The 27,653-nt window shown below is 43.7% G+C and overlaps 1 protein-coding gene across 8 annotated transcripts; it reads right to left on the bottom strand.

Annotated features, from left to right (window-relative positions):
* Positions 1-360: 360 nt before the first annotated feature.
* LOC139999271 (ubiquitin carboxyl-terminal hydrolase 42-like) lies at positions 361-27,187 on the bottom strand. Of its 8 annotated transcripts, none has more exons than XM_072026848.1 (21): positions 26,940-27,187; positions 26,454-26,559; positions 16,969-17,123; positions 15,272-16,887; positions 13,450-13,687; positions 12,506-12,706; positions 11,801-11,911; positions 11,539-11,641; positions 11,267-11,334; positions 11,040-11,110; positions 10,425-10,507; positions 9,396-9,507; positions 8,878-9,018; positions 8,583-8,683; positions 7,978-8,119; positions 7,016-7,297; positions 6,128-6,216; positions 4,282-5,240; positions 3,276-3,586; positions 1,967-2,121; positions 361-1,885 (listed from the first exon to the last, which is right to left on the bottom strand). In XM_072026848.1, exons 4-19 carry the CDS (start codon positions 15,437-15,439, stop codon positions 3,474-3,476), a joined length of 2,982 nt encoding a protein of 993 aa, XP_071882949.1. In that variant the 5' UTR covers positions 15,440-16,887; positions 16,969-17,123; positions 26,454-26,559; positions 26,940-27,187; the 3' UTR covers positions 361-1,885; positions 1,967-2,121; positions 3,276-3,473. The 8 variants fall into 8 exon arrangements, with proteins under 8 accessions (XP_071882949.1, XP_071882953.1, XP_071882957.1 ...); XM_072026852.1 differs by having other exon boundaries at positions 4,282-5,013; positions 5,095-5,240; positions 15,272-17,123; positions 26,940-27,185; XM_072026856.1 differs by having other exon boundaries at positions 15,289-15,388; positions 16,506-17,123; positions 26,940-27,184.
* Positions 27,188-27,653: the final 466 nt, after the last annotated feature.

Raw genomic sequence — 27,653 nt, 5'->3', positions numbered from 1 at the left:
GCCTGTCATTTTCTCTTCTCTGCAGAAGCCCTGTTGCTAACACTGTCCAGAAATCACCACTGTCACAGACAGTAGTAGCATTCCCTCCTCCCACAGTTGGTTCTTCCCCCCCAAGACTTAGACACCATCCAGAAAAATAAGAAGAATAATAGTAATAAAGTAAATAAAATAAAATAAAATAAAATAAAATAAAATAAAATAAAATAAAATAAAATAATAAAATTAATTAAAATAGTCAAAAGCCGTCAGGAAGGCAGTGGTGCAGACTGTGGAGAGCCTGGCTTCAAATCCTTCTTCTGTGAGGCTCTGAACCTATGTCTCTGCTAATTTATGGCAGGGAAAGGAGGAAGAAAGAACATATCTCCTGCACTTTCCATTTATTGTTGACTGACAATTCTGTAGAGTTATAAAGCCTCAATCAGTGAGATACAGGGTTCTTCTCACATTGTCTCACTGTGCCCTAAGCGGAACAGCTCTCATTTAATAGATGCTTCACCACAAAATCATGAGTCATCTGCAGTTTTGAACTTTTCTGGGATCAAGTCCCTTCAGATGGTTGAGGAATCTGCTCCAGCACCTATGTAAACTGGTGCTCTACTAAGCTAGTGAGTGAACAAGAGAGAAATCCTCTGCTAGATGGCTTTACAAATTGGGTCTGAAAATAGTGTTGAGGCAGAATAGTCCACGATTTTTGCCTTGGGTGCACAGAGGGATTGGGTGTTGTAGACTTCTTTTATTCTTCATTAAGATAAACATTTTCAAAAATGTGCTTGTTCAACCTTGCTCCCACTGTGTGCATGGGAGGGAGATAACTGAAGGTGGGGAGCGTTGCTTGGATCCTGCAAGTGGCTGAGGTCCAGTGGGGTTGGAGGCTTTCTTCCTCCTTTTGGAAATGCAAAGCAACCCTGCACCTCCCCTGCACTTGCAGGAGGATCATGACAGCCCAAAGCACAGCGGCTTTGTAATTGCTGCATACACTTCGATCGGATTTACGTGGCAAGGGTTTGGTAGCAGGGGCCTGCAGGGATGGCGTCTGTGAGAACAGTCCAGACAACAGCCAGCTCCAGATAGCTCCAAAAGGGCCCCGGCGCCCTTTTGTTCTGTCTGTCTGTCTGTCTGTCTCTCTTTCTCTGGGAGAAAAGCTCTTTTTTCTTTAGGAAGGCTGGGTTTCACTAGAACATTACTAGCCTGTAAGCCTCATGGCATCACCTTCCATCTTGACTGCTAAACCTCCTTGCTCCCTACTATCTTCTTTGCCAAGATACAGCTGTCCACGTTTACTTTTCCTACTTGGCTGGACTGAATATAAGAAGCGATCTTGCAACTCTTCCTCTTGTTGGACACTTAATCATCACACCAAATGAAAACTATTTGCCTTTCACCTCTTTATTTCAGGCCTTCTTTCCTAGTGGTCATGCAAAACTGGGAAAAAAATAGTCTACCAAGTCGGGTTTTTTTTGGATTTGATAATAAACCTGCAGACTGTTAAGTCATCAAGCACTTCAAGACTGTTTGAAATAATCTCTACATTAATAGAAAAGGAGTACTCCAAACTTCTGCTCAGGAAGAAAATCACGGAAAATGTAAACTTTGATTTTAGATGTTGAATTTGTTGCAGATACATCTTCCTCATCGCATGATTCTATTTGGATTTAAACCATAGTATCTATGGACAGACCAAGAGTAGGACAAGAACAGCACAGAGTTCAGCATGAAGCCCATCAGGAGCTCAAGTTTGTATTCTTTGTATTCAAGTTGATCCTTCTCTTGCTGGAAGGACCTGCTTTTTGACTCTCCTTCTCTTCACTAGGAGCATGTTCCCTCTTGCTTTGGTAATGCTCTTTCTCAGTGTTTTTAGTCTTGTCCTTTCTACCTTGGCATCTCTCTGCAATAGATGAGGAGGAAAGCTTTTTAGAGCTACATTCAGTGTCACACTTGAGAGAGGAAGTTTGCCGCAATTTCTCACCAGGCTCAGAAGACTCTTTGCCGTACAAAACGTTTTCTTTTGAAATGAGGTCACTTTCTTTTGATCTTCTTGGTTTCTCCTTGTCTCCACCGTCATCAAATCGGTACTCTGCGAGGTATTCATCATTCCCAGTAGATTTCAGAGGGTCCGTGACACTGCACAAAATAAAATCACATTTCTCACTTCTGCTGAAGGACGTGAAGATTAACAGTAAAACCTTCCAAAGGCAAACAAACAAACAAAAACCTCCGGACTACAGGAACACTCGCAAAGAAAGATATGCCATGTAGAAACCTCTCCTGCGATTAGGACACCTTCTCCAGCTCCCAGAGAAAGTGTTTTTTCCCCTCTTGCTTCTGAAGCCATTGCACTAAAAAAGCAAACGCATCTGTCTCCCTCCACATGCTGCTGCTCTGAATAAGAGCCAGAAGATTCAAAACCACCCTATTTGGTCTCCCAACATAGCCGAAAAAGACACCAGTTGAAACAGAGTTTTCTACCTCTCTCCCAAGAATTTACATTCACATATCCTGTGACTGCAAAAATAGAAGGCGGGGCTCAGGAAGAACAGCCAGTGTTGGAAATGAAGAAAAGCAGCCTCTTTCTTCAGAGTCTTAAGCCTATGCTACTAGGAAAACAGAACAAAACAAAACAAGAGGAGAGGAGAACAACAGCGGGAAATTTACCTATTCTCCAGGTGTTCAATTGCAAAGCCTCCTCTGGAGGATCAACAGCTGTGAATTCAGCGTGCTTAGGAGAAATTAGATCTACGTCTGAACCACAACTATTTCAGTAGCATCACTAACTTATGTTACTCTGAAGAAGCAGTCAGCACCCTTTCTATGTTAGGAAATAGCTGAACACAGTCTGTTATTCACAGGAATTATTCAGGCAGGCTTCTTTAGGAAGGCTGGGTTTCACTAGAACATTACTAGCCTGTAAGCCTCATGGCATCACCTTCCATCTTGACTGCTAAACCTCCTTGCTCCCTACTATCTTCTTTGCCAAGATACAGCTGTCCACGTTTACTTTTCCTACTTGGCTGGACTGAATTTAAGAAGGGATCCTGCAACTCTTCCTCTTGTTTGCCACTTAATCATCACACCAAATGAAAACTATTTGCCTTTCACCTCTTTATTTCAGGCCTTCTTTCCTAGTGGTCATTTAAAAACGGAAAGAAAAAGTCCATCAACTTTTTTTTTTTTTTAATATTCAGCAGACTCTTAAGTCATCAAGCACTTCAAGACTGTTTGAAATAATCTCTACATTAATAGAAAAGGAATTCCTCAGACACACTGCGGCCGCTTACCTTTAATACACTCGTTGGATGAGACGGAGCTGTATTTTTTGCTTTCGCCTGCACTGGAAGGCTTCCCTTCCTTGTAAGGTTGTTTACTGCTCTCACTTGTGCATTGCTCACATGAAGAGCCATCTGGAGGATGGGATTCTTCCTTCTTCTCCCGCGTTATCTTCTGGAAACGAGGATCTAAGTGTTCCAAGGAGCCCTTCACTTTCCTGGTGTTTCTCTTTTTTCTTCTTTTTCTTCTCCTTTTTCTTCTTTTTTTACGCTTGCGTTTGGCACTGTCAAAGTGGAGCGCACAGAAACACAAATCGTGAAGTCTGAAAGAAACATGCAAGTTTAAAAGAGAAAAAAAGATGTGGCACTTGTTGCCTATATGAAACTTTATTTATTTTACCACAGGTGATGATTTGCAGCATGTCAGCTATTTTGTGGTGCTTTGTGCACACGCAACTTACTTTAGATGTAGCAAACTTAAGCCCTCAGATTGAAGGACCATAGGTCCTGGTTTGTACACAGATCATTAACAATGGCTAGCTCTGGAATACGTGCAAGCAGAAAAAAACTTTTAACCTAATCCAGAATGGTGTACGGATGTGTTTCCAACTATGTGGTCCAAAGCTAGTGCTCTGACACAATTCAGCAATAGCTTTCCTATCTTCACCGATCAACCTAACAACATGATCCCCAGCCAGCTGATGCTATCTAAGTAACTTAGAAACTACCAGAACAAAAAAAAAAAAAAAAAAAAAAAGAAGAAGAAAATAGAGAAGAAAAAAAAAGGAGAAAAAAAAAAGGAGAAAAAAAAAAAGGAATACATGAGAAGCACCCAGAAAAGAATTAGGATAAAAAATGCGGAGTATGCTGGAATCCTTGCTTACTTGGAATCCTTCTCTCCATGTTTATCCTTAGACTTCTTTTTCTTCTAGAACCTGTGATATTTTTGCATTTTTTTCACCACCTAAAAGCTCCTTTTCTATCTTTCTGTCTTTCCTTTCTATTTCACTTTCACTACCTTCTGCACGGGTACATTTTCTTTTTCTGTTTCCTTCTGTTTCATTTTTCTGGCGACAGTTCTCCAAATGAGCTGACACAGGTGGAAGCGCATGTCTTTCACGAGAATGTCTTCCAGAATGTTGCTGAGATACCGAGCAACGATGCAAGTCTGCTCGGGGTGTGCTAAAGCGACGTACATCTTCATCTCTCAAGAGGGAACCGTGAGGCCATCCACTTTTGTAATGATAATGCTTATGTGACCTGCCGTAGTAAGTTGCAGTCCATTTGTCAAAGGCTGCATCGCCGTGAGAGAACTTTCTCTCTCTACTGTCTCCTGTCGCATGAGGTGAATAGTAATCATTGGAATAGCTACATCTTTCCCATCTCCGTGCTTCATCTCGATAGTATCTTTCTCTGCTCCAACTTCTTTCCCCTTTGGATCGGTAATATCTATTGCTACCTTGTTCTGATCTTCCTCCGCTGCCAGATCTGGACTTTGAATATTTGACTGCTCTTCTGCCATTCTCAGGGCTGTTTCTTTCACCAGGGAAAGATCTGCACCTGCTTCCCTCCCAGTGCTCCTGCTTGTGACGCTTTTGCTCAACAACTTCCACGCTCTGAGAACACCTCCTCTTGCTGGAAGGACCTGCTTTTTGACTCTCCTTCTCTTCACTAGGAGCATGTTCCCTCTTGCTTTGGTAATGCTCTTTCTCAGTGTTTTTAGTCTTGTCCTTTCTACCTTGGCATCTCTCTGCAATAGATGAGGAGGAAAGCTTTTTAGAGCTACATTCAGTGTCACACTTGAGAGAGGAAGTTTGCCGCAATTTCTCACCACGCTCTTTGGCGTACAAAACGTTTTCTTTTGAAATGAGGTCACTTTCTTTTGATCTTCTTGGTTTCTCCTTGTCTCCACCGTCATCAAATCGGTACTCTGCGAGGTATTCATCATTCCCAGTAGATTTCGGAGGGTCCGCGACACTGCACAAAATAAAATCACATTTCTCACTTCTGCTGAAGGATGTGAAGATTAACAGTAAAACCTTCCAAAGGCAAACAAACAAACAAAAACCTCCGGACTACAGGAACACTTGCAAAGATATGCCATTTAGAAACCTCTCCTGTGATTAGGACACCTTCTCCAGCTCCCAGAGAAAGTGTTTTTTCCCCTCGTGCTTCTGAAGCCATTGCACTAAAAAAGCAAATACATCTGTCTCCCTCCACATGCTGCTGCTCTGAATAAGAGCCAGAAGGTTCAAAACCACTCGATTTGGTCTCCCCACATAGCCGAAAAAAACACCAGTTGAAACAGAGTTTTCTACCTCTCTCCCACAAATTTACATTCACATATCCTATGACTGCAAAAATAGAAGGCGGGGCTCAGGAAGAACAGCCAGTGTTGGAAATGAAAAAAAGCAGCCTCTTTCTTCAGAGTCTTAAGCCCTCGCAAAGATATGCCATTTAGAAACCTCTCCTGCGATTAGGACACCTTCTCCAGCTCCCAGAGAAAGTGCTTTTTCCCCTCTTGCTTCTGAAGCCATTGCACTAAAAAAGCAAACACATCCGTCTCCTTATACCTGCTGCTCTGAGAAAAAAGGCATAGGGGCAAGCGGGGAACAGCCAATGTTTCTCTAGACAGTGGAGAAAAATGGAAAAACATTCTATGAAGGAACACGAGTTCTCCTTGAGGCACCAACCTGCATCAGAGTGATATGCTCAGTGCTGATCATTAGTTCTGTTCGTAACGCTGGACATACAGTATGGAATTGTACTAATTTCAATCCTTCCATTAAATACTATTAGTAGACAGATAAAACCGTAACGAACTTCCAAAAGGTCTTGTCTTAATCAGACTGTGCTCATTTTACCTCGTTTCCTCTGACAAGCTGTTCAGCTGGCTGGCTGTGAGGGACTCCGTGATGACTTCTCGATTGACTGAAGGCATAGCTCCAGGCATCTGCAATCAAAACGCACAAGTCAGCAGACAAAAAAATACTATTTGTAGTAGTACTGAGGACCAGTCTTGTCAGAATTTCTCCATTAAATGGTAAGCAAGACCGTTTTGAGTTGTATGCATTATCTACACTTCAAAGATAACCCCAACTCACCTCCCAAAATCTACTTTATGAAACTTAGGAATTTTTATCTCAGCTGAGCTTAAGTTGGCAAGTTCTAATGTAAGCTCAGGTCTGCAAATTCTAATGGGATAATACCACAAAGTCTTACAATCACATTTGTGCTGTGTTTTCTCAGTATTTCACCTGAATTAGGAACACACTAAACACTCCCGAATACATCATAGGTGAGAAATTCTCGATGGAGCGAATCTATGTTTCAAGCAATCCGTTTGTTTTGGAAAAGAACATCTCAGAAGGTTTAACAGGTTCAACTCGGCAAGTGGAATCATCAAGTTTCAGTGCGTTTTCTTTAGATTCATTAACTAACCTAATAGCACCATTTAGTGAATTGGTTTTTGGCAGCTCATGCTGGGATCTTCCTTCGTCAGCATTCTGACAGGAAGAACTGGAATGCTGCAATGTACGGACTACCTTTCCAACCAAAATTCCATTAGAGGACATTGCATTGCAATTCCTTTTAAATAAGCCCTTTGACTCCTCCTCAGATTTTCCTGAAGATTCTGCACCGTAAGGGACTGTGTTATCAGAGCTGAGTTTAGGATTTTCATTCACTGTTGGCTCCACAAAAATCTCATCAGAAACTTTTTTGCTTGTTTGCATTTGCTTCATTTGCATTACCGAATTTGTAATTGTGGATGAAGGAACAGCCTGGTAGAGATCTTCATCCTCCGCAGCACTGCTAAGACAGTCAGGCTGTGACACAGTCCGACGAGCAGGCAATTTATTGTGAATACTGGTGGTGATCTTCTGTTTTCTTGACGGATCAGTAATTGAAGGCCTGGTAATTGTCTGGTTTTGAACACAGGCCATTGGTGGTGCTGAAGATGGCCTTTTTAGGGTGACACCAGTGGTCTTTGCGTCCTCTTTTATGGATCCATTTCCATTTAAACGGCTTGAATTCTGTATTTAAAAAGAAGAAATGGCAAGATGGATTAACGCAAACACTGCATTTAACATTTTGAAACACAAAACTCTCCTACTGAGTATTTCTACAAATGGTCTTAACACCTACAAAGAAAAACACACTGCCCTTTAAAGATAAATGCAAGTCCAATAAGCGTATTCAATTCCTGCTTTTGGTTTACAGCCGATTGGAATCAAATTAACATCATCTTTGAAAACCAGCCAAACAACTTAACATTACCTGCTGCTATTCCCAAATATATTTATTTTCCCCTTTAAACATACCCTGAAAAGCCTGAAGTAATTGTTCTGGTGCTCAGGAATAAGACAATTAGTTTTCCCTGTCTTAGCTAAAGTGACAACGATAGGAAAAACAAGTCCTCTTTTAAATGATTCGAGGATTAGTACACTCTGCTTAAATTGTCAAAGAGCGTAGCTCTCTGTGCTTTAGAAAGCTGTCTTGGAGGTATTAAGTAATGGAGTCGCATGGCTGCACAATTTAGCAGTAACCACTGTTTGAATGACTCTGGCTGTAGCATGAGGGCTGTGGAGAAAGCTGCAGCATGGGAAGGAAAACAAAACTAAGATGCCGAAAACCAAACTAAAAACCCCACACCAAACCCCAAACCCACTAGCAGTTTGGTGCCGTTACCTGCCCTCCCACTTCCCTGAATTACCTTAATCATATGAGAAAGAAGTCGTGGTCCCATAAATCCAGCCTGCTTACTATTAGCCCCCTGCTGACCAGGAGGGAATGAACAGGGATAAGATGGTGCTGGCAAGTAAAACGCACGTTCTCCAAGTGTCAAATCATAGCGCCTTCAGAAAAGAGCAGTGATCGGAGTTTAGTTTTTCTTTCAGCCTACTCTTGGATTAAATCCCATCCTATAATTTTAGAGGAACAGTTCATACGATATGGAAGCCTTCTCTACAGAAGGCTTCGCCAAGACTACAAACTGAAAAGGAGAGAACAGTCTTCCTACTAAGACTATCACTTTCAGAGCAATAATTCATTCTTACACCACAGATGACCTTCATTTCTCTCCTTCTCTAAATTAGCCAGCTACAGGTAACACATAGATAGCAATTTACACAAGTGCTGCAGTTTCAGGCCAAGCAACAAAAGATAATAAATGACACAGAGAATTTCAGGTTAGACAGAACTGAATTAGACAAATAATAATCTTTCCCTGGGATAGCAAGAAAAACACTTGCAAAACAGAAAAATATCAATAACAAGAAAGTAAATCTCTTCTGAACACATGTTAAGATTTGTTATTACCTGATATAAAAAAGTATGTAAGGTTGCTGACCAAGAACTCTCTTAATGTCAGTACGGACTACTTTAGCATCATTCATCTGATACCAAAGTCCATTACCAGCCTGCAAATAAAGACAACCATTTCTTTAGGTGAATTGCACGTGTTCCAAATGAAATCACGGATAGGAACAAAATACACACGTGTCAAATAAAAATATAATGAAATCTTTTTCCCTAGAAACAGTAGCTGCTAGTCACGCTTTCATTGGTTTGCCAGCACAACCTTTACCCTGTTAGAAATGCTGTTGACTTCTACCTTTACATAGCATATATAGTGTCCTGAGTGACAGCTGACACCGTGATGTACCAGCACCGCGTATAAGGCATAGAGCACTGGTTCTCCCATTGACTGTAACATGTAGGCTCTCAGGTCCAAATACTCCGGGTATTTCACCTCCTAAAGAGAGACCAAGAAGATAGAAAAATTATCCCAGAGTACTTCGTGGACTAGCCAGAGAAAAACACTTCCAAAAAACACAGACTAGAATTTATTTCTAGAATATATTTCTAGAAGATATTTCTTGATTCACTACAAATAAGTCTTCCCATAAACAATGTTGAAGACTAGAAGTTGCAGAGAACTGTTTCCTGATGAATCAGCCTTCTCAGAGGAAAGCATATGCTTCTTGTCAAGCGGGAACTTTATTGATAGTAAGAGAAAGAATAAGCCATAGTCGTTAGTCTACAATTATTGTCTGAAAATATTAACAACTTTCAGCTTTGGGGGATGTCCCATTACACGATGATATAGTTGCATTACAGTGGTAAATATACCTTGTTGATCTTTCCACCTGTGAAATCTGCAAATCTTTTCAGTGATATTGTGAGAACCTTGGAAGAACGGTGTATGGTAAATCTCTTGGATGCAGGAACCATCTTTTTACACCTTAAAAACAAGCAGAGATAAGTGTTTGAAGGCATCTTCTTTTTTCGCCCCCAAAACAAACTCGTTTTAATGTCTCACGCATGCCTATGCTATTTGAATGACATTTACTTGCATAATAGGTTGGTCTTTTTTCTTTTCATAAACCCATGCACTGCGTGTCAGGTTTGTTAATACAGTGAAGAAGGTAAATTCTCCCAAAACCCCGGGCATAGCGGGAACAGGAATCTCTCACGAAAGGGTATTACCAGGTTGGATGGCAAGGTACCATTTCTTGGTCTACAAAAGTGGCTATTTGAACTCCAATCCTGAATACATTCTTTCAGCTTTCAAGGGAAATACAAATAATGAAAGTGGAACAAGAAGGCCTTGGTCCCCAGGACTAGAAACTGCAAATAATCTCCAACATGGGTCGTCTATCAACATCAAAAATACAACAGAAGCACGTGGTCATTCTACAGGAGGGAGACATTTAACAGTAGGAAGTCTTCATGTACTGAGCTTGTCTGGAAAGACACTGAAACTGTCTGCCATCCTTTGAAACACAATAGTTCAGTTTGATACATTGCCCGCTCCAAGGTAGGACCTACAGCGTAAGCAGTGAAAATTAGCCGCTAGCCCAGAGAACAACGGAAACTGGGCAGTTTACATCAAGAAAAGTACTGTCGAGAGCTAATAAATAGAAAGAACAAAAGTATCTCTTTTTGAATTCTGATGGCAAAATACGAGCCAGAGAATTGCAAACCCATAGGGAATGCCTCTGAACAAGACTTCCCCCCTCCAAAGAAACAAAAATCCAAGTGTTTTATAAACTTCCACAAAACTCGTAAGTAGATCCAAAGTTTAGAGGTAGTCCAACAGAGTCATGCAACATATAAAACTGACATCTAGGATTAAGACCTAATTCGTCAAAATCTTACTCGCTACATTTATAGCAATTCTCTCCACCCAGCTCTTCAGGTTTCACAAAGAGTTCCAGAGCTCTGGTAACAGATGAAACCGCCTAGAGGAGCGAGAAAGAAGAGCGTAAAGTCACCGTAAATTCAAAATTCCAGAGACGTACTAGTGGTTTATAAGAGAATCTTACTAACATACTCAAGCGATCTACTATGAGCACTGTGAAGAAGGAGGCAGAAAGAGCATGCTCAGCATTGACCTCACCTGGAAGTCATTTGACTTCGGAACAAATACTTTTCCAGTAGCCTAGACAGCATCTATAGTGTGCTTTGTCATCAATACTGGGGACAAATTCATCAGTCTAACAATTAGATGTACATTGGGGTAGAACAACAGAGAAGTATGACAGCATTATAATTTTTGCAGAAAGAGAATTCTTTGCCCTTAAACCCAATGCAAATGTGGAGACTATTTACATGGGTTCCACAGACGGACAAAGTCCAATCCACTTCCTTAGCACCACCAAGCTCTTACGTTTTAACATTATATGTGGTTTGGTTTTTTAAGGTAAACAAGTTTAATTTAGAAAGTTATGCATGTACTTAAACATCATGAATTATATTTAGAAAACATCTTACCTTTATATCCAAAGCGATATCAAGAAATGCCTCATACGTATCCGAAACTGCTTTGCAATTCAAGCACTTCACTGGAAGCAAAATATAAATGCTTAACCTTATGTGAAGGAGACTAACTGTCCAAATTCAAGTTGTTGACAGATACTACTTTAGACAAACTACAGACTGCTTTACTACCGACAAAAGACACAGATCAGTTCTAAGGACAGGAATATTTTTTAAAGTACCTCTCGATCTTAGAAATCCTCCAAATATTTGATGAATGATGGTGGTAGCTTGAGAAGATCTGTCCAATCTGGAAATAAATTAGAATCAGACCTCAGAAGATTTAAGGCGCACAGTTAACTCTTCAAAGAGTTTTATGAAAACTAAGGATGATGTAGACTTTCGTTGCTGATTGTAAATAAGGCACTAAAAGGTGCTAGAGATCATTTTTGATAGTAAATAAAGGACTAGAAGGTGCTAGAGAATGTATGAAAGTGAACTTGTTTATGCTTACTCGGTGCTTCCATTCAAGCACGCTTCCTGCATAGCATCAACAGTATAGCGCAAGAACTCGTGTGCGTCTTCTTGACTGCCAAAACGGAAATGTTGTCCTATTCCTAAAGAAGAAGATGATAGTATTCACCTCATTTAAAAATGAAATCATTCTTCTATTTCTAAAATCTCTCTTCTTTCTAGTGTTAAAACCACTTATACACATCAAATAAGTATTTGAAGATTACAAGCTATCGAAAAGAAACACATCTGAAGCCACTTACGACTGAGATTACTGATAACATGCGTAGGCTCGATGGCATCAACAGTGCAACGCAGGGCCTGGTTAATGTGAGTCTCCATTGTGCACATCATGCAAAAATCTTGTTCACGACCTGAAGAGTGAAAGAAGAAAGCATCCCAGTCCAGCAAAATATCCATAACTACAAACAAACATCTAAGTAAAATTTAAACTATAGATACGATATCCACTCTCCTTGCTACATTCTATTCTCCCAAGATGCCAATGTCCCAACAGTCTTGTAACATTTCATTTCACACAACTTTACAGAATAAAAATATCCACTAAGCCTGTATTCAAATGCATTTTGTGATGAGAAATCTAAAAGACTACTGCAAAGTCACATTTGTAAAGGCTGACAGGAATGTGAACTCCACAGGCTGAAAAATGTATTACTCTCTAAAATTACTACTAAATGCATTACTGTCCAATGCACTTCATTATTCCCACGAAGCAATAAATGATCCTTTAATAAATACATAAATAAATAAATACATAAATAAATTCATTAAACAAACATAGTGCATTAATTGCACTCCATATGCTATTCGGAGCCCACTGCTAATACAGTGCTCAAAGCCAGCTTCTACAGGTAAAATCAGGCAAACAAGTTTGTCTCAGAATCACTGCTGTTCTTTCACCTTCACAGCTGTCCAACAGATTCGAAATACTGTTAGAAAGTACTCACATGACTGGCCGTGCTCGAGAGAAAGCATGTAATTGGCAAGTGGGGGTGTGTAGGTCAAACACTGTAGAGTAGCATTAAGAAAACATGTGTTGCCAAGATTGTACAGGCCAACTCCAACACTTTGTGTTTCTCGCCAATCCATACAAATCTTCTCAGGTGGAAAAAGAATGCTCTGTGGTGGAGCAATTCCATCATTAACGACTGCAAGAAAGTTAAATTTAAAAAGAGATTTTGTTTGTTTGTTTCTAAGAAAGGTATTTAAAAAAATACTATTCTGCAGGAGCACCTAGAGGAGCTAGCTACAATCGCAGCCAGAAAAACTTATTGCAGACAGCTTTAATACCGCCAAATTCAAATTGGCTGGTCAACACAATGTTTTGGGGAAAAAAAAACAAAACAAACAACTTTCGTCAACCATTTTAATTTTTCTAAGGCAAGGCTAACTGCCATTCTGTTTGTAGTACCTAATGCCAAGTTCCTCTCCATCTATAATCTTTAACCTGATTAACTCAACTACTGTTTTTTTCCTTATTATAACTTAAACCACAAGCTTAGACTTGAAATTATACGGAAAAAAGGTAAAAAGTAGTAACTAGGAATGACGGTACCCCTACAGATACCAGATCTTTTCCTGAGCAATGTTATCATTCAAAAAACGTGTGAAAAATGGAAGCTGTGAATAGCAACAATCAAACACTTTTCTTTGCAAAACGGAAAAGACATGGATGAATCTGTGCATTACACAAAGCTCCCCAGATTTCTCTGTTGACTGTAAATATATCAAAATTAATTTCTGTAACATCAGTCACTTCAGCTGCCTCAGGGGATTTGCTTTTGAAGTCTTTGTTCACACTAGTCCCCTTCTCTATCAGTGCAACAAGTAAGAACTGCATTTTCTACTTTTGCTTTGAAGAAAATGGAGTCAGGATAAAGCTCACACTTACTTAGATCTCTTGGGGCAAAAGCCTTAGATTTTTCAGATGATCTACAGTAAAAAGCACCTCCACGTCCTTGGGCCACAGAGACTTGGCTTGAATCTTCTGCAGGCGGTATCTGGCCCCAGTTTGCGGTGCGTGACATCAGTATTTTAGTACTTGGTTTCTTGGATTTGCCAGACCGCCTTGAAGAGGGCTTTTTAGACTTTGAAGATTTGGGCTTCTTAACTACGGTCATTGTTGACATCTGCGACAGAGACAGAAGTTCTGGTTGACGTAAGAATATCAAGAAGCATTCCAAGAAGAAAAGAGTAGCAGAAGTCCTGTCACTTAATCTCAAAGAAACAGCCTTAAGAACTAAATCGCTGGTATGAATGATTTAAAAAGAATCCCCAAACTAAACACACAAAGTGAAAATTTCCATCTAAACTCTATCGGTATTACTTTTAGCTTCTGCAGAACTAGTGGCTGATGCCATTTCTTTCACTTCCGTAGGATTTTAATCCATTACAACTCTGGAGTCTTTTTAATATAAAAATGTAGAAGACATTCTCTGAGGGGAATCAGTTATTTATTGATTTCCAGAGTTGCACAATTATCTGTTAATTATTACCTATGATCTAATAGATAATTGTTGCAATTATCTATTGCTGGCGTTAGTAACGGAACACTATTACTTCACTGCCTGCGTTTTTCTGTTTCGTGTGCACAAAGGTACCCAGAACTCACTGCTCCTTTTCTTCTGTCTTTCCAGGGATCGCCCTCTACCTCACTGTCTACTGCACCAATCATGAGGGGGTTGTTGTTATTCTATAATGAGCCTAGCTTTTAAATACACCTTTTCTGGGCGTCACTTTGTGATAGCAAGTTAATTTGTGAGAGCTCCTCAGTCTACATCATGTGGTCGCTTTTTCCAGGTGAAAAAGCGGAGCCGTAAGTGGCAGTACACTAAAGCCCTGGCATGTTGAGATCCAAGAAGAGAGATGTTTGGCCTTCCTTCTCACTCCTGGGAACCATATACCTCAAAACCCACAGAGGATGGGCTATATCTCAGAGAAATCTTGGGAAAGGAGAGCATGAAGAGCACGTTTGCAAATTTATTTCTCCCTGGGCTTCTTCTGCTTCTCCAAGAAATACAAGTTTGAATAGAACTTTGGCAGCAGTACTTCTGGTGTTTTACTCCTACCACATTTAAAACTCCTACAAAAAACTGAAACGTTAGACTAAAAAGCAGCTCTTTCCGTTCTGCTTTCTAAAGTTGCACGTTTTCCTCATGCAAAACAACAGGGGAATGTAAGCTAGAAACGGAAATGCTGAATGTAAAACAAAACAAAACAAACCTCAGCCCTCCAGGACAAAAGCCAATAACTGCTACAAAGTCCTTTTTAAAATGCTGATTAGGTTTCAAGGTGATACCGCTTTAAATAAGCATAATTGTGTGTCCGTAGGCAGAAGCTGAATAATGACAGGATGAACTTCTATACTTCATGTTTTGTTACTGTCTTACTGTAGCACACAGGGACTTGTTACCTGTAGGGAAACCACTAACCTAATGGAGGGTTTAAAACATAAGCTAGTTTGTTATACCAAAATGACTGAGAGAACAAAGCATAAAGTGCTTTCAGATTTCTAGCACGCCTTGATTGCTATCCATTAAACTTCACACACGTTAAACAAAACACAGTAAATAAGAAAACTCCTAGTCCCACAGCTGGCAAATTGTGTGCAGAGGTTGTAACTAGAACTTTTTTCCCTTGACATTTTACATTTAAGATTGATTTTAAATCCATTCTATACACACTTCCCGTTCCTGAAAAAACAATACGCAAACCTGAAAAATGCATTTACACGAGAAATGAAGTCGTCCTTGTCCGATTGGAAGACTAAGGTGACAGCTCCTGGGCTCAGGGATTTTCAGATAAGCTCCGATCTTCACCAGTGACAGCTCCTTTTTTCGGATTGAAAGAGAAAATGTTTCAGCAACACACTGAAAACACATTTAAGGGACAAGAAACAAAATCAAGACTGCAGTGAGAAGGAGAAAAGAAAAACAATACTGGGGAAGAAGAAAGGAAAAGGAAAAGGAAAAGGAAAAGGAAAAGGAAAAGGAAAAGGAAAAGGAAAAGGAAAAGGAAAAGGAAAAGGAAAAGGAAAAGGAAAAGGAAAAGGAAAAGGAAAAGGAAAAGGAAAAGGAAAAGGAAAAGGAAAAGGAAAAGGAAGAGGAAGAGGTAAAGGAAGAGGAAAAGGAAGAGGAAAAGGAAGAGGAAAAGGAAAAGGAAAAGGAAAAGGAAAAGGAAAAGGAAAAGGAAAAGGAAAAGGAAAAGGAAAAGGAAAAGGAAAAGGAAAAGGAAAAGGAAAAGGAAAAGGAAAAGGAAAAGGAAAAAAGGAAAGGCCTTGATCTTTATACTGACCAATGAGATAAGCCTTACACATTTTTAAGTTTATTTTTGACAACTGATTGAGGCATTACCAGGTATTAAGTACGATTCAAGAGCAAATATTAACACTAGAAAGAAGAAATCCGATCCACCACCACTTTTTCAAAATACATCCATTTCTAATGTGGAGATAACGTCTCTCTGACAAGGTAGTAGAAAAACTGTAAATACCGACAGAGCTTCCTCTCCCGATGTTCCATATACATACCGATGCTGTTCCTACACCTACGCTCTGAGCATAAATTTATGTTGACATGAGTATCGGGTGTTACTCCTCTCTTTGTTTGTCTTGAGAGACACACCTCTTGTCCACTGAAAAGTAAACTCAAGATTCCAGATCAGTTAAGACAGTTGCTATCCCCCCATTCAGAGTTCTGCAGCAGCACTGTTCAGATGTGTTTAGCAGTCTCTTTAGAAAACGTTATCACTTAGGACCTGCTTCTCAGTAGGTACGCGTTTGGCCTCCGCTTAGCGGAGAGTCAATCCCAGCTTAAGCTTTCGTACAAGAGCCCCTTCAAGAAACGGACTTGGGCCCTGACATAACTGAGCTTAACCTTTAACCTTGAAGCTTCCTTAAAGAAGGAAGCAGCACCCAGGCCAGGAAATAGAAATTAATCGTCACTTTACCCTGAAACGCAGTGAGCTATTCTGTGCTGGCAGGATTGCTGCCGGGCTGGCCGACGAGGCGGCGGGCAGCTCCCCGGGGCCACAGGGCCTGTCACAGGGAGCCACCGGGGGTCTCCAAGGTCCGGGAACAGTGGCAACAGCGGGGACAGAGGGGACAGCAGCGACAGCAGCAGCCACCTCAGCCAGGGCCGTCTCCACAACCGCCACAACGGCCTCGGAACGCCGCCGAACTCGGAGCTCCAGCGTGACGCCTTTTGAACCTGGCCGCTGGAAGGACCTGCTTTTTGACTCTCCTTCTCTTCACTAGGAGCATGTTCCCTCTTGCTTTGGTAATGCTCTTTCTCAGTGTTTTTAGTCTTGTCCTTTCTACCTTGGCATCTCTCTGCAATAGATGAGGAGGAAAGCTTTTTAGAGCTACATTCAGTGTCACACTTGAGAGAGGAAGTTTGCCGCAATTTCTCACCAGGCTCAGAAGACTCTTTGCCGTACAAAACGTTTTCTTTTGAAATGAGGTCACGTTCTTTTGATCTTCTTGGTTTCTCCTTGTCTCCACCGTCATCACATTGGTACTGTGCGAGGTATTCATCCTTCCCAGTAGATTTCAGAGGGTCCGTGACACTGCACAAAATAAAATCACATTTCTCACTTCTGCTGAAGGATGTGAAGATTAACAGTAAAACCTTCCAAAGGCAAACAAACAAACAAAAACCTCCGGACTACAGGAACACTCGCAAAGATATGCCATTTAGAAACCTCTCCTGTGATTAGGACACCTTCTCCAGCTCCCAGAGAAAGTGTTTTTTCCCCTCGTGCTTCTGAACCCATTGCACTAAAAATGCAAACGCATCTGTCTCCCTCCACATGCTGCTGCTCTGAATAAGAGCCAGAAGATTCAAAACCACCCTATTTGGTCTCCCCACATAGCCGAAAAAAACACCAGTTGAAACAGAGTTTTCTACCTCTCTCCCAAGAATTTACATTCACATATCCTGTGACTGCAAAAATAGAAGGCGGGGCTCAGGAAGAACAGCCAGTGTTGGAAATGAAAAAAAGCAGCCTCTTTCTTCAGAGTCTTAAGCCTATGCTACTAAGAAAAACAAAACAAAACAAAACAAAACAAAACAAAACAAAACAAAACAAAACAAGAGGAGAGGAGAACAGCAGTGGGAAATTTACCTGTTCTCCAGGTGTTCAATTGCAAAGCCTCCTCTGGAGGATCAACAGCTGTGAATTCAGCGTGCTTAGGAGAAATTAGATCTACGTCTGAACCACAACTATTTCAGTAGCATCACTAACTTATGTTACTCTGAAGAAGCAGTCAGCACCCTTTCTATGTTAGGAAATAGCTGAACACAGTCTGTTATTCACAGGAATTATTCAGGCAGGCTTCTTTAGGAAGGCTGGGTTTCACTAGAACATTACTCCGCAAGTCCCTTCTATTCCTTTTCCCCTTAGAATCTGGGGATGTTTCAGCTAAAAAGGAGGGCAGAAACACTCTCCGTAGGTCTCCACCATGTAGTAAAACAGCGCTGCGTACCTGGTTAACCTCTGCAGCCAGCAAAGCATTGCTATTTGCAGCAGTGCCCTGACCCCAGCCTCTTGCTGAGCTCCGTCCTGTGCTGCTCGGATGCTCCCGCTGCTCAGACACGGGGGCTTAGAGAGCCACCGGGCCAGCACAAGCCCCCGAGCTCACTGTCAAACTTCACTTTTGGCATCTTTCACTTCACCAGCGCCGCCGGACGAGGAGCCCAGCAATGCCTGACGCCGCTCCGGGCTCACCTAAACGCGGGGCAGGAAATTCGGATTCAAAGCTGCGAAGGTTTTTCTTAGTGAAAGCATGGAATGAGTGGCCATCGGTGACTAACCTTACAGGAAGGCATTCACTTTGTGAATGCTGCAGTGAGTGAAGACTGAAGGCGTTTTCTGAGTGACCTAAGGAGAGCCCTCCCCGAAAAGCAGGACGTTTTATTGTCTATGTAACATCTCCTTTGAAGGCTCGAGCACGAGATCCACCAGGTTTAAAGTCTCAAGACACGGATCTGCCACCACAGAAGCAATACATTTCATCTATGTGAGGAATGTTTTAACAATTCCAATTCGTGTCCATAAATTTGTGTCCATAAAGAATAATTCTGTTTGAATCCTGTCTGCCTCTGGGCCCTGCACTGGCAATTTAATTCTTGAACCACAGATGCAGTGTGCCCCAGCCTCCCCCTCATTCCAGTCAATTTATCACGTCTTCAGAAAACACTCCTTAAATTTATGAATCTGTTTGCTTTTGTTATTCCTGACTTCTAGTTCTAACAGTTACAGGGTTTTTTTTCTGTCTTCTTCGAGATTGATTTAACACTGCTATAGATGTTATGTAGATGACTGTAAATAGCTGGGAAAGAATGTTTTAATTGCTCGTGGTCGTCAACCTGTTTGGGAGTTTCAGAACAACTGATAATAACTGGTGACTGCTGGTGACTGTTATGAGATACTATGTGGATCCTTGGTATCTGGCCAGGGGGGGCCAAGAGATTAAGAGGAAGGAAAAAGAAGCTGAAGGACGGTTGGGAGACAAGACCTGTGGAGAGTGTACAGAGAGTGTTCCATAAACTTGGAATAGTGCCGAGTAAGTACAAAGGGTGAGAGGAAGACTACGAGCCTTCAGCATGAAAGACCCCTAGAGACCCCCAGAGGAGACTGATGCGCATGCTCCAGTAGGAGGAACTGGACCCCGGAAGCTAATTATAATAATCTACTTTTTTAGAAGTAGTAATGAATATGTATTAGTCTAGGCGCATAAAAATAAGCTGCTTGATGGAACTGGTGTGCGTCCTGGTGGAGCAGAGACTCCCGGTGCACCCAGCGCTGTTTGCTTACCTCTATTCCTTTATATTCTTTTAATAAATCCTATTTTTTTATTTAATCCTAATTTGAATCCTGAGCCATTTATAACATCTACTAAGCCTAAATACCGTATTTTGCCTCCTCTGTAGGTTTAAAAAAACACGGCCACGCTTGAAGGAATGCATTCTCAGATATTCTACGTATTTACAGTGCTTTAATTAATACCACAGACATGTTGTGCTGTTTAGGGGAATTTGCAATTACATTTGCATTTCCAACCAAACGCAGCCTGACACAAATTGGGAGCAACAGGAACTAATCATCTGGAAGCCGGGATATGCATCATTCGCCATTTTCTAAGAAAATGACAAAAATATAAAACCCCAGCAGTCTGAGAACGTGAGCACTGAGGTAAAGGCCTGATCAAACAAACGCGCACAACTATGATTTGTCCTTTTAACTCAGCAAAAGTCTGCAAACTGCCATGGTAGCAAATGAGGAGAAGGAGCTGGTATTTACAGAAGTTGCAGCTGAAGATTCAGATAAACCATTCGGGTCGATGCTCCCTTCCTGCAGGTTTAAGCTGCGGTCACATCACCTATTTCAAACCCTTTTGATTTCTACCAGTCACCCCACCTATTTTGCACGTTTTCCAATCAATGAATTCGCTACATGATTTATGGGGCACAAGAGCAGGCCTGGTGAAGAGGAGCATGCCTGGGGCCATCATTCAATCAAATCAAAAGCGTCCAGGAGAAGCCCGGGGTGTGGTACTCACAGGGAATGTTTGCGAGCGGCCAAGTTCAGCAGAAGAGAAAAGGCAGGACTGGAAGCCCAGGGGAACGAGATGCATCTGTTGCTGCAGGCAGCCCCAGCAAAATGTTACAGCTTCACTAGCCTGGGGCATGATTCCCCCCTTCCCTTTTCGCAGCCAAGTACAATATTAGCTTGCCTTTTCTTTTTTTTTTTTTTTTATTATTATTATTTTTATTTCTTTTTGCCATCGTCAGGCTGAGGCCGGCTGAGAATATTCTGTGTCTAGACTAATAAATGTTTGTGCGGATTTTGCAAGAGCGGCTTATGGGAACAGAATCCACTTTTTGTTTTCTGCTGGAGGAAAAAAAATAAAATAAAAATAAAGGAGGAGCATTAAAAGCAACCAAGCACCCCCGTGCATTTGTTTGAAATTGCATATTACGGTGCTTCTATTTTATGTGCAATCAATACATAATTTGGAAGAAAAAAATGCTTTTAAAATTCAGAGCTATCCCTGAGCAGCTAAGGTTCTCTTGGAAACTGAAGGAGGAGTCTGAAATGATTGTTCTTGTGTTTGCATCCCCCAGTGGGAAAGGCAGCACACAAGTAGAAGCCACTGTGCTTTGAGGCGGCATGAATCATTAAGAATAAAGATCCCCCCCCATTTAAACATGAGATATTAAAACTGAATCTAGGACAAAGGTAAACTAAACAGACTCCTTCCTTCCCGGGCAGTCAGTGGGTTAAATCAAATATCAAAGGGGCAACATCAACCTTATAACTTCCTCTGCCGAAATTAAAAAAAAAAATAAAGGTAACTTCTATTTTGCCTGCCCCGACCCCAATCGCATCGCCCAAATGGGTGCAAACTGCTGGGATATGTGAGGGCCCAAGCCTACATTTTCCCTTTTTCGTATTTGTTGGAGGAGGGCGGGGTATCTCCAGATGAAATGGCTGACCGAGTTTTTTATTTCCTCGCTTTGGGTGGAAATGACTGAATCTTTCCAGGCAGCGGAGCAGTGCTCGACCGACTCCCTCGGCCTCCCCGCGTGGGAAGAGCCCTGCCGGGAGCAGCCCGCATAACCCTCAGATGCCAGCCCCATCAGGATTAGGTCCGGCAATGGGATGTTGGCTCCTCTAAGTGAGGACGCATCCTCTCGAAACACATACACAGAGATTTAAATGAGATATTCCCAAGAACACCTGCCTATTCTTTCAGCACATGTGCAAAGAGTAAATTCATTTTACTTCATTCCTCTTTTTCTCAACTCTCCCCTCCTTCCTCCGGAAGGAAACAGCCAAGCAATATTAGCAGGGCCTTCCTTTTCCCCTGGTGGAGTCCAAGAACGCGAGAATTGAGAAAAGCGACTTGTCAGGAATCAAGTTTAAGAAGAGTGTTTGTGGACTGCGAGGTAAAATACCGGAAGCTGTAATCAGAAACACAACTTTTAACTAAAAAAAGCTTCTTTCCATTGTAAATTATTCCAGTTATTGAAATAACAAATTAGTTCTCTGCTCAGCCACAGCCTCCTCCACCAAATTTAAGTAGAACCTGCAAAGAAGTTGAAGTTGTAAAACATTTGTCAGATGCAAGGGGCAGCGCTGCGTGGGTTAGCATCACGCTCAGATGCCCACAGTACCAACAGGTGCTTTCTTTCCAGAGGCACCAGCTCCTCCAAGAGTTCCCCGCACGAAGAACTGAAGAAGCTGCAGGCAGGGTGAGCCTTCCTCAGTCCTCATCCTCACAGCGAGGAGTACTGGGGACGGGGAGCTGTGTTTCGGCTTGCTAATGTGAGGAATGTTTTAACAATTCCAATTCGTGTCCATAAATTCGTGTCCATAAAGAATAATTCTGTTTGAATCCTGTCTGCCTGGGCCCTGCACTGGCAATTTAGTTCTTGAACCACAGATGCAGTGTGTCCCAGTCTCCCCCTCATTCCAGTCAATTTATCACGTCTTCAGAAAACACTCCTTAAATTTATGAACCTGTTTGCTTTTGTTATTCCTGACTTCTAGTTCTAACAGTTACAATTTTTCTTTTCTGTCTTCTTCGAGATTGATTTAACACTGCTATAGATGTTATGTAGATGACTGTGAATAGCTGGGAAAGAATGTTTTAATTGCTCGTGAGTCGCCAACCTGTTTGGGAGTTTCAGAACAACTGATAATAACTGGTGACTGCTGGTGACTGTTATGGGATCCTTGGTATCTGGCCAGGGGGGCCAAGAGATTAAGAGGAAGAGAAAAGAAGCTGAAGGACGGTTGGGAGACAAGACCTGTGGAGAGTGTACAGAGAGTGTTCCATAAACTTGGAATAGTGCCGAGTAAGTACAAAGGGTGAGAGGAAGACTACGAGCCTTCAGCATGAAAGACCCCTAGAGACCCCCAGAGGAGACTGATGCGCATGCTCCAGTAGGAGGAACTGGACCCCGGAAGCTAATTATAATAATCTACTTTTTTAGAAGTAGTAATGAATATGTATTAGTCTAGGTGCATAAAAATCAGCTGCTTGATGGAACTGGTGTGCGTCCTGGTGGAGCGGAGACTCCCAGTGCAACCAGCGCTGTTTGCTTACCTCTATTCCTTTATATTCTTCTAATAAATCCTATTTTTTTTATTTAATCCTAATTTGAATCCTGAGCCATTTATAACACTAAGAAGCAGTAACCCCCCGAGTTTTCAGGCGGGCTCCGCTCAGCTCCCCTTGTGACTGCTGCTCGGGACACGACCCTGCCTTGCTCAGCACCCTCGACTCCAGCAGGTGCTGCTGCTGGCAGCTGCCCTATGTATACAAAAAAAAAAGAAACCAACACAGTATTTTCCTGCTTTTAAAGTATATCCCGAAGATTTACTAGGCATTGTGACGTTCTGCAGAAGCCCACAGCTGTAACTAAGGTTTGTGGGGTGTAGAGGGGCTGGGGGCTAAACAAGGCCAACAAGAGCCACATCTCCTCCCCGGTTGTCTCCCCTGTACTCTTTTTAGGACATCCAACATTCCCAGATCTCGTTTTGTCCCAGTGACCAAACAGGAGCCTGGCACTCATGCACTACGCCTTAAAACCTCTACAAACCGTGCGCCTAAGTCACAGCACTCATTATAAGCCTGTTGAGGGATTTCTTGAAACAGCAAAAATCCCATGGCTTGCTGTAGCTGAGCAAACCAAGCTACCAGGGCAACTATGATAAGTTCCCATGACAGTGTTCCCACATCGCCCAATTGAGGAATTCAGAAAAATATTGTTACCAGTAGCTGGCTTCAAGGACAAGGTCTATGTGACTGCTAATCACAAGGGGGTTGTTTTCTTGCAGGTGGGGTTGTTTTCTTGCAGTTGTTTGTCTGAGTGCTTTTGACCAATAATCTTGTGTGAAACACTGTCCACCCCTGTTAAGTTCTCTATAAAAGTTAGGCTATTCGGGCAATAAAATGGAGCATGATCTGACTCTACTGTGTGTCTGTCGTGCTTTCGGCCGTGCTTCCTGCAACATAAGCCGGCAGCTCTTTCTGGTCTCACAAACTATATGTGGCTTGAGAGATGCTCTCCAGATTCAGGGCGCTGAACACCTGCAGCCTTTGCCATAACCATGACAAAGTTCAGGAGCTCCCTGCTGGCTCCAAGGCTGGCTCCAGCAGCGGCTTCAAGCTGTGGGTCAAGAAGGCCAAGACACCCAACGAGAACCTGCAACACCAAGTGGCTTTCTGGAACGGCTCCAAACACAACTGGAAGCCTGTTGGTTTTTTTGGAAGTGAGCTCTTCTGGACCTGTTAGGTGCAAGCAGAAGTCAAACTTTCAAAGCATGTTTGCATCATTAAGCTCTCCATGATCCATCTCCAAGGTCTTCTAAGAGCTAGTAGCAACGTGGTCAGAGTTCTTGCCTGTTTTTCCCTTCACGTTCTCCCACGTCAGCAGCCGTGTGCTCCCTTTGGGCTGACTTCCAGAGCTGGGTAGAAAGGATCCCCTGGAAGCAGAGATGCTGCTTTATGCAACACCTTGCAGCTCACTGCACTCTGAAGGGTACACGAAAAGAGGTGAGTGGTCCTGGTGTGGTTCCTTCCAGCTCTCAGAAAGGCAAGAGAACTGGAAATGAACCATCAGCCAAAGGGAGGCACGGCGCAGCGTTACGAAATGCCATCTGGCTGCTACAGGATAAGGAAAGGAGGCATTTTTGGTGGCTCCCATCTCCACAGAAAAAGAAACAACTATTTATGCAGCAGAGTGGTTGGAGTATTTCAGGAGGCCCTGAGCTACCCCAAAAACCAACAACGAAACCACAAACCAAACCGAAACCAAACCAAACTAACATGATGGACTGCAATAAAAGATGAACATCAGAATTAATACTACCAATGACAATAAAGATGTTGAAAACTTGAGTCATCACATCCCTTGTGTAGACTGCAGGAGGAAGCACCTTTAGTGCCTGATGTGACAGTGTCAGAAAGTTAATTAACAACACCACAAAACTGGATTCCTGTGAGCACACACTCGGCAAAGGTGATACAACCGACAGCCGGACTTGAACACTGATACTGGTACCTGACTGGGAAATAGCGAGGAAACAAAGGGAGGAGGGGAAACCGTGCTATCCTGAAAATTGCATCACTTGTTTACAAGTCACCGGCAACTCCGAGGCAAACCATCTCGGGCATTTATGGATCAGTGACCTCACGTCTCTGGCACAGGACGGAGAGGGAATACCGACCGTGAGTTCACAGAAGGGAACAGCGCGTCCAGGCCCTCCTGCACTGCGCCAAATGTGGTCAGAATGTCCCCTCCCCTCATCACCCCAAAACTTATCACGTAGGACTTCTATTAAACAGACCCCAAAGAGCTCGTTCTGTCAATTTTGCAACAGGCTCAGGATTTCTCAGAATTAGAGAGGCTAATTTCATAATATACAAAAAGACTGCATCTGGCACAGGGGAATTCTCAGCTAGACTTCAGCCTTGAGACACAAAGCGAAACTGACCATAGAAATAGAGATTGGCCAGAGCTCAGCCACAAGCGAGTATGCCTCGGTTATATTTATTACCTGCAAGCAGAACTAGAAAAACAGTTTACACTGACTTGCTGCTTTAGAAGTTAGTTCCATAAAGACGGAAGAAATTCTCAACTCAAACTTGAAGAAAGCATCAGACTTCAAAACCAGTCGTAGATCTTTGAAGTAAGACTGTTATGAATTCAGAAGTCACATCCAAACAAAAAGATCATTTATATTAATGGTAACTAGATTAAAAAAAAATTAATCCTGTCCCTCAGGCTTTGTAAGTGACTGGGGAGAAAACAGCGCAAGGATAGTAATAAGCCTAAGTGAAACACCACAAACTGCTAAGGGAAGCAAAAGACCCAAGGAAACAGCCTTTTTGGTACATTAGGAACAAAAGGAATCCTAACAACAGCACAAAGTCCATCACTTGACAGAAATTCTTCAGCGTAGAGAAATTTACAAAAGGCAGAACCGTTCAAAAGCCAGCTCTAACAGGCTCCAGGGACGCGTGGACACGCAGCGATAAACATCGGTTTTCCCAGTAATAACCAGCAGAGATAAATGACGACAATTACGGCTAGCAAACGGAGCGCTGGATGCAGCTAAAGCAGGCACAGGTCATCGAGGGCTTGGCAAGAGAAGAGAGAGCCCAGGAGAGCCACAAGAAGCATTCAAGGAGTAGGAAAGCCTCACAAAGAGAATGCGTGCCCTACCTCCAAGTGTTATGTCTCAAACTTGTCTTTGTTAAACAAGCACAGTGCACAGGTGCTTTACGGAAATGCAGAGGGCTTTTTGGCTGAGGAAAGCTAGTAGGACTGCCAGCCTGAAGTTAGCAGTCACCTCGTTTAGAAAAAATGGCACCTCCTTCTAACGAGCTCCGGGGAACCCAATTAACAGCGTAACTGGCAGAGGCTGCCTTGCTGGCAATGTTTCAAGACGGTAACAAATGGGTTTTCTACTTAATGTCTGCTTGTTCGGGGAGGTTTGGACTTACAGCCTATGGCATTTGGGTCCTGGGGTTTGCCTCATACAGGTTGTTCTCCACAGCTGGACCAGGTTCCTCAGAGCACCCACCAGCTCCTCGTGCGTGAAACCCCTCTGAGCAAACACCAACGCAGCACAGGCTGCTGCTTAACACCAGCAGCGCAGCTTTCCAAACTCCCCTCTCCTTTCCCCCTCCAGCGGGCTGCTCGTGTTCACCTCAGGCCTTCCACAACAAAGCCCCCTTTGCACGGATCGCCGTGCACTTTGACAGCCCCAAGGCGCTCTCTGGGGCGCCTGTCCCGGCTGGGACCGCCACCTCAGCCTTGACTCACCCTTCAACGAAGCCAAACTCCTCCGTCAAGCCTGACGGGGAGCCCCAGCACCTACCGGGCAGCGCTGACAGCCGCAGCCTCTCCGCTCCCTCAGCGCCCCGCCGCCGCCTCCATTAGGCGCCTCGCCCCGCCGGCTGCCGATCTCCAGCGCCGCGCAGCACCTGGGGGACAGCCGGGCGTCAGGGCGGCCCCCGGCAGGGCTGGGGACATGGCCCCGCTCCCCTCCCACCGCCACACCGAGCGCGTGTGTGTATATATAGAGGGGGGGGAGCCCGGTCTCGGCTGGCTCCGTCCCGGTTCAAGGCACGGAAAGCGAAGTTGCTCGCCCTGCCCGAGTGCCCCCCATACCCCCGGCTCTGTCACAGCCCAACCGCGCCCCGTTCCCCCCTCACAGAGCCGGGGAAGGGGTGCTCGCAGCCGCCCCTCTCCTCAGGGCCGGCCGGGGGAGCGCCTCGCCTTCTCCCCGGGGGTCTCCCGTGGCCGCTTGGGGTCGCCTCCCGCAGCCGCCTCGCCCCCCTCTCCTCTCAGCCCCGCCGCCTGCCTCCTCCTCCGCCGCCGCCGTTTTGTGTCTCTGGGAGTCGTCCGCTGCCGGCGGGGCGGGCGCTGAGCCGTCGCCGAGTCCCAGCTCCGCCGGCCGCCCGGGCCCTCGCCTCGCAGCCCGCGGCGCCCACTCGCATCCTCCCGGCGCCTCGCAGCCTCCCCGCCCCGTCCCCGGGAGGGTTTGAGAGCCGGGCAGGGCCGGGCAGCGGCGGGCAGCGGCGGGCCGCGGTGCCTCAGCCTCCCCCGGCAGGGAGCGGGGCGGAGCCGCTCCGCCCGGCAGGCGGCGGCCGGCCCGGCCCGGCTCGGCTCGCCTCGGCTCAGGGCATAAAGGCGCTGAGGGCGCCCGGCTCCCCGACCTCGGCTTCTTCTCCAGCCCCGAGTTCCCCTCAGGTGCCCGGTGCTGAGGGAGGAATGCCCTCCGGGGCTGGCTGGGACACCCCCAAAACCTTTGGAGAAAAAACAAACAAACAGCGAACAAACAAAAAACCCACCCCCAACCCCCTTTTTTTCCACCTCCAAGTTGAATAAAGAGGAGCTCTTCCTTCAGTACGTGTCCAGATATCTTAGTCTACGTTTTAACTCCCACTACGTACTTCTCTTCAATACGCTGTGTTTCCACATACCGCTGCTTTTAGCAATGTTTTTACCTCAGACGCTAAAAGTTGATCTTTTCCCCAAGTCAGAAAAAACAGAATGGGGCTTCTGGGAACCCTTA

Source organism: Anas platyrhynchos, chromosome 22 (assembly GCF_047663525.1).
Source record: "Anas platyrhynchos isolate ZD024472 breed Pekin duck chromosome 22, IASCAAS_PekinDuck_T2T, whole genome shotgun sequence".
Lineage (NCBI taxonomy): Eukaryota > Metazoa > Chordata > Aves > Anseriformes > Anatidae > Anas > Anas platyrhynchos.
This window is presented reverse-complemented; position numbering and strand designations above follow the sequence as displayed.

Coding starts and splice junctions, on each gene's coding strand:
- LOC139999271 (XM_072026848.1), bottom strand. CDS start 15,439: ATGTGTTTTCAGTGTGTTGCTGAAACATTTTCTCTTTCAATCCGAAAA. Junction 9,508..10,424: donor AATTGCTATAAATGTAGCGA/GTAAGATTTTGA, acceptor CTTGTTTTTAAG/GTGTAAAAAGATGGTTCCTG. Junction 5,241..6,127: donor AGCTTGTCAGAGGAAACGAG/GTAAAATGAGCA, acceptor TATTTTGTGCAG/TGTCGCGGACCCTCCGAAAT.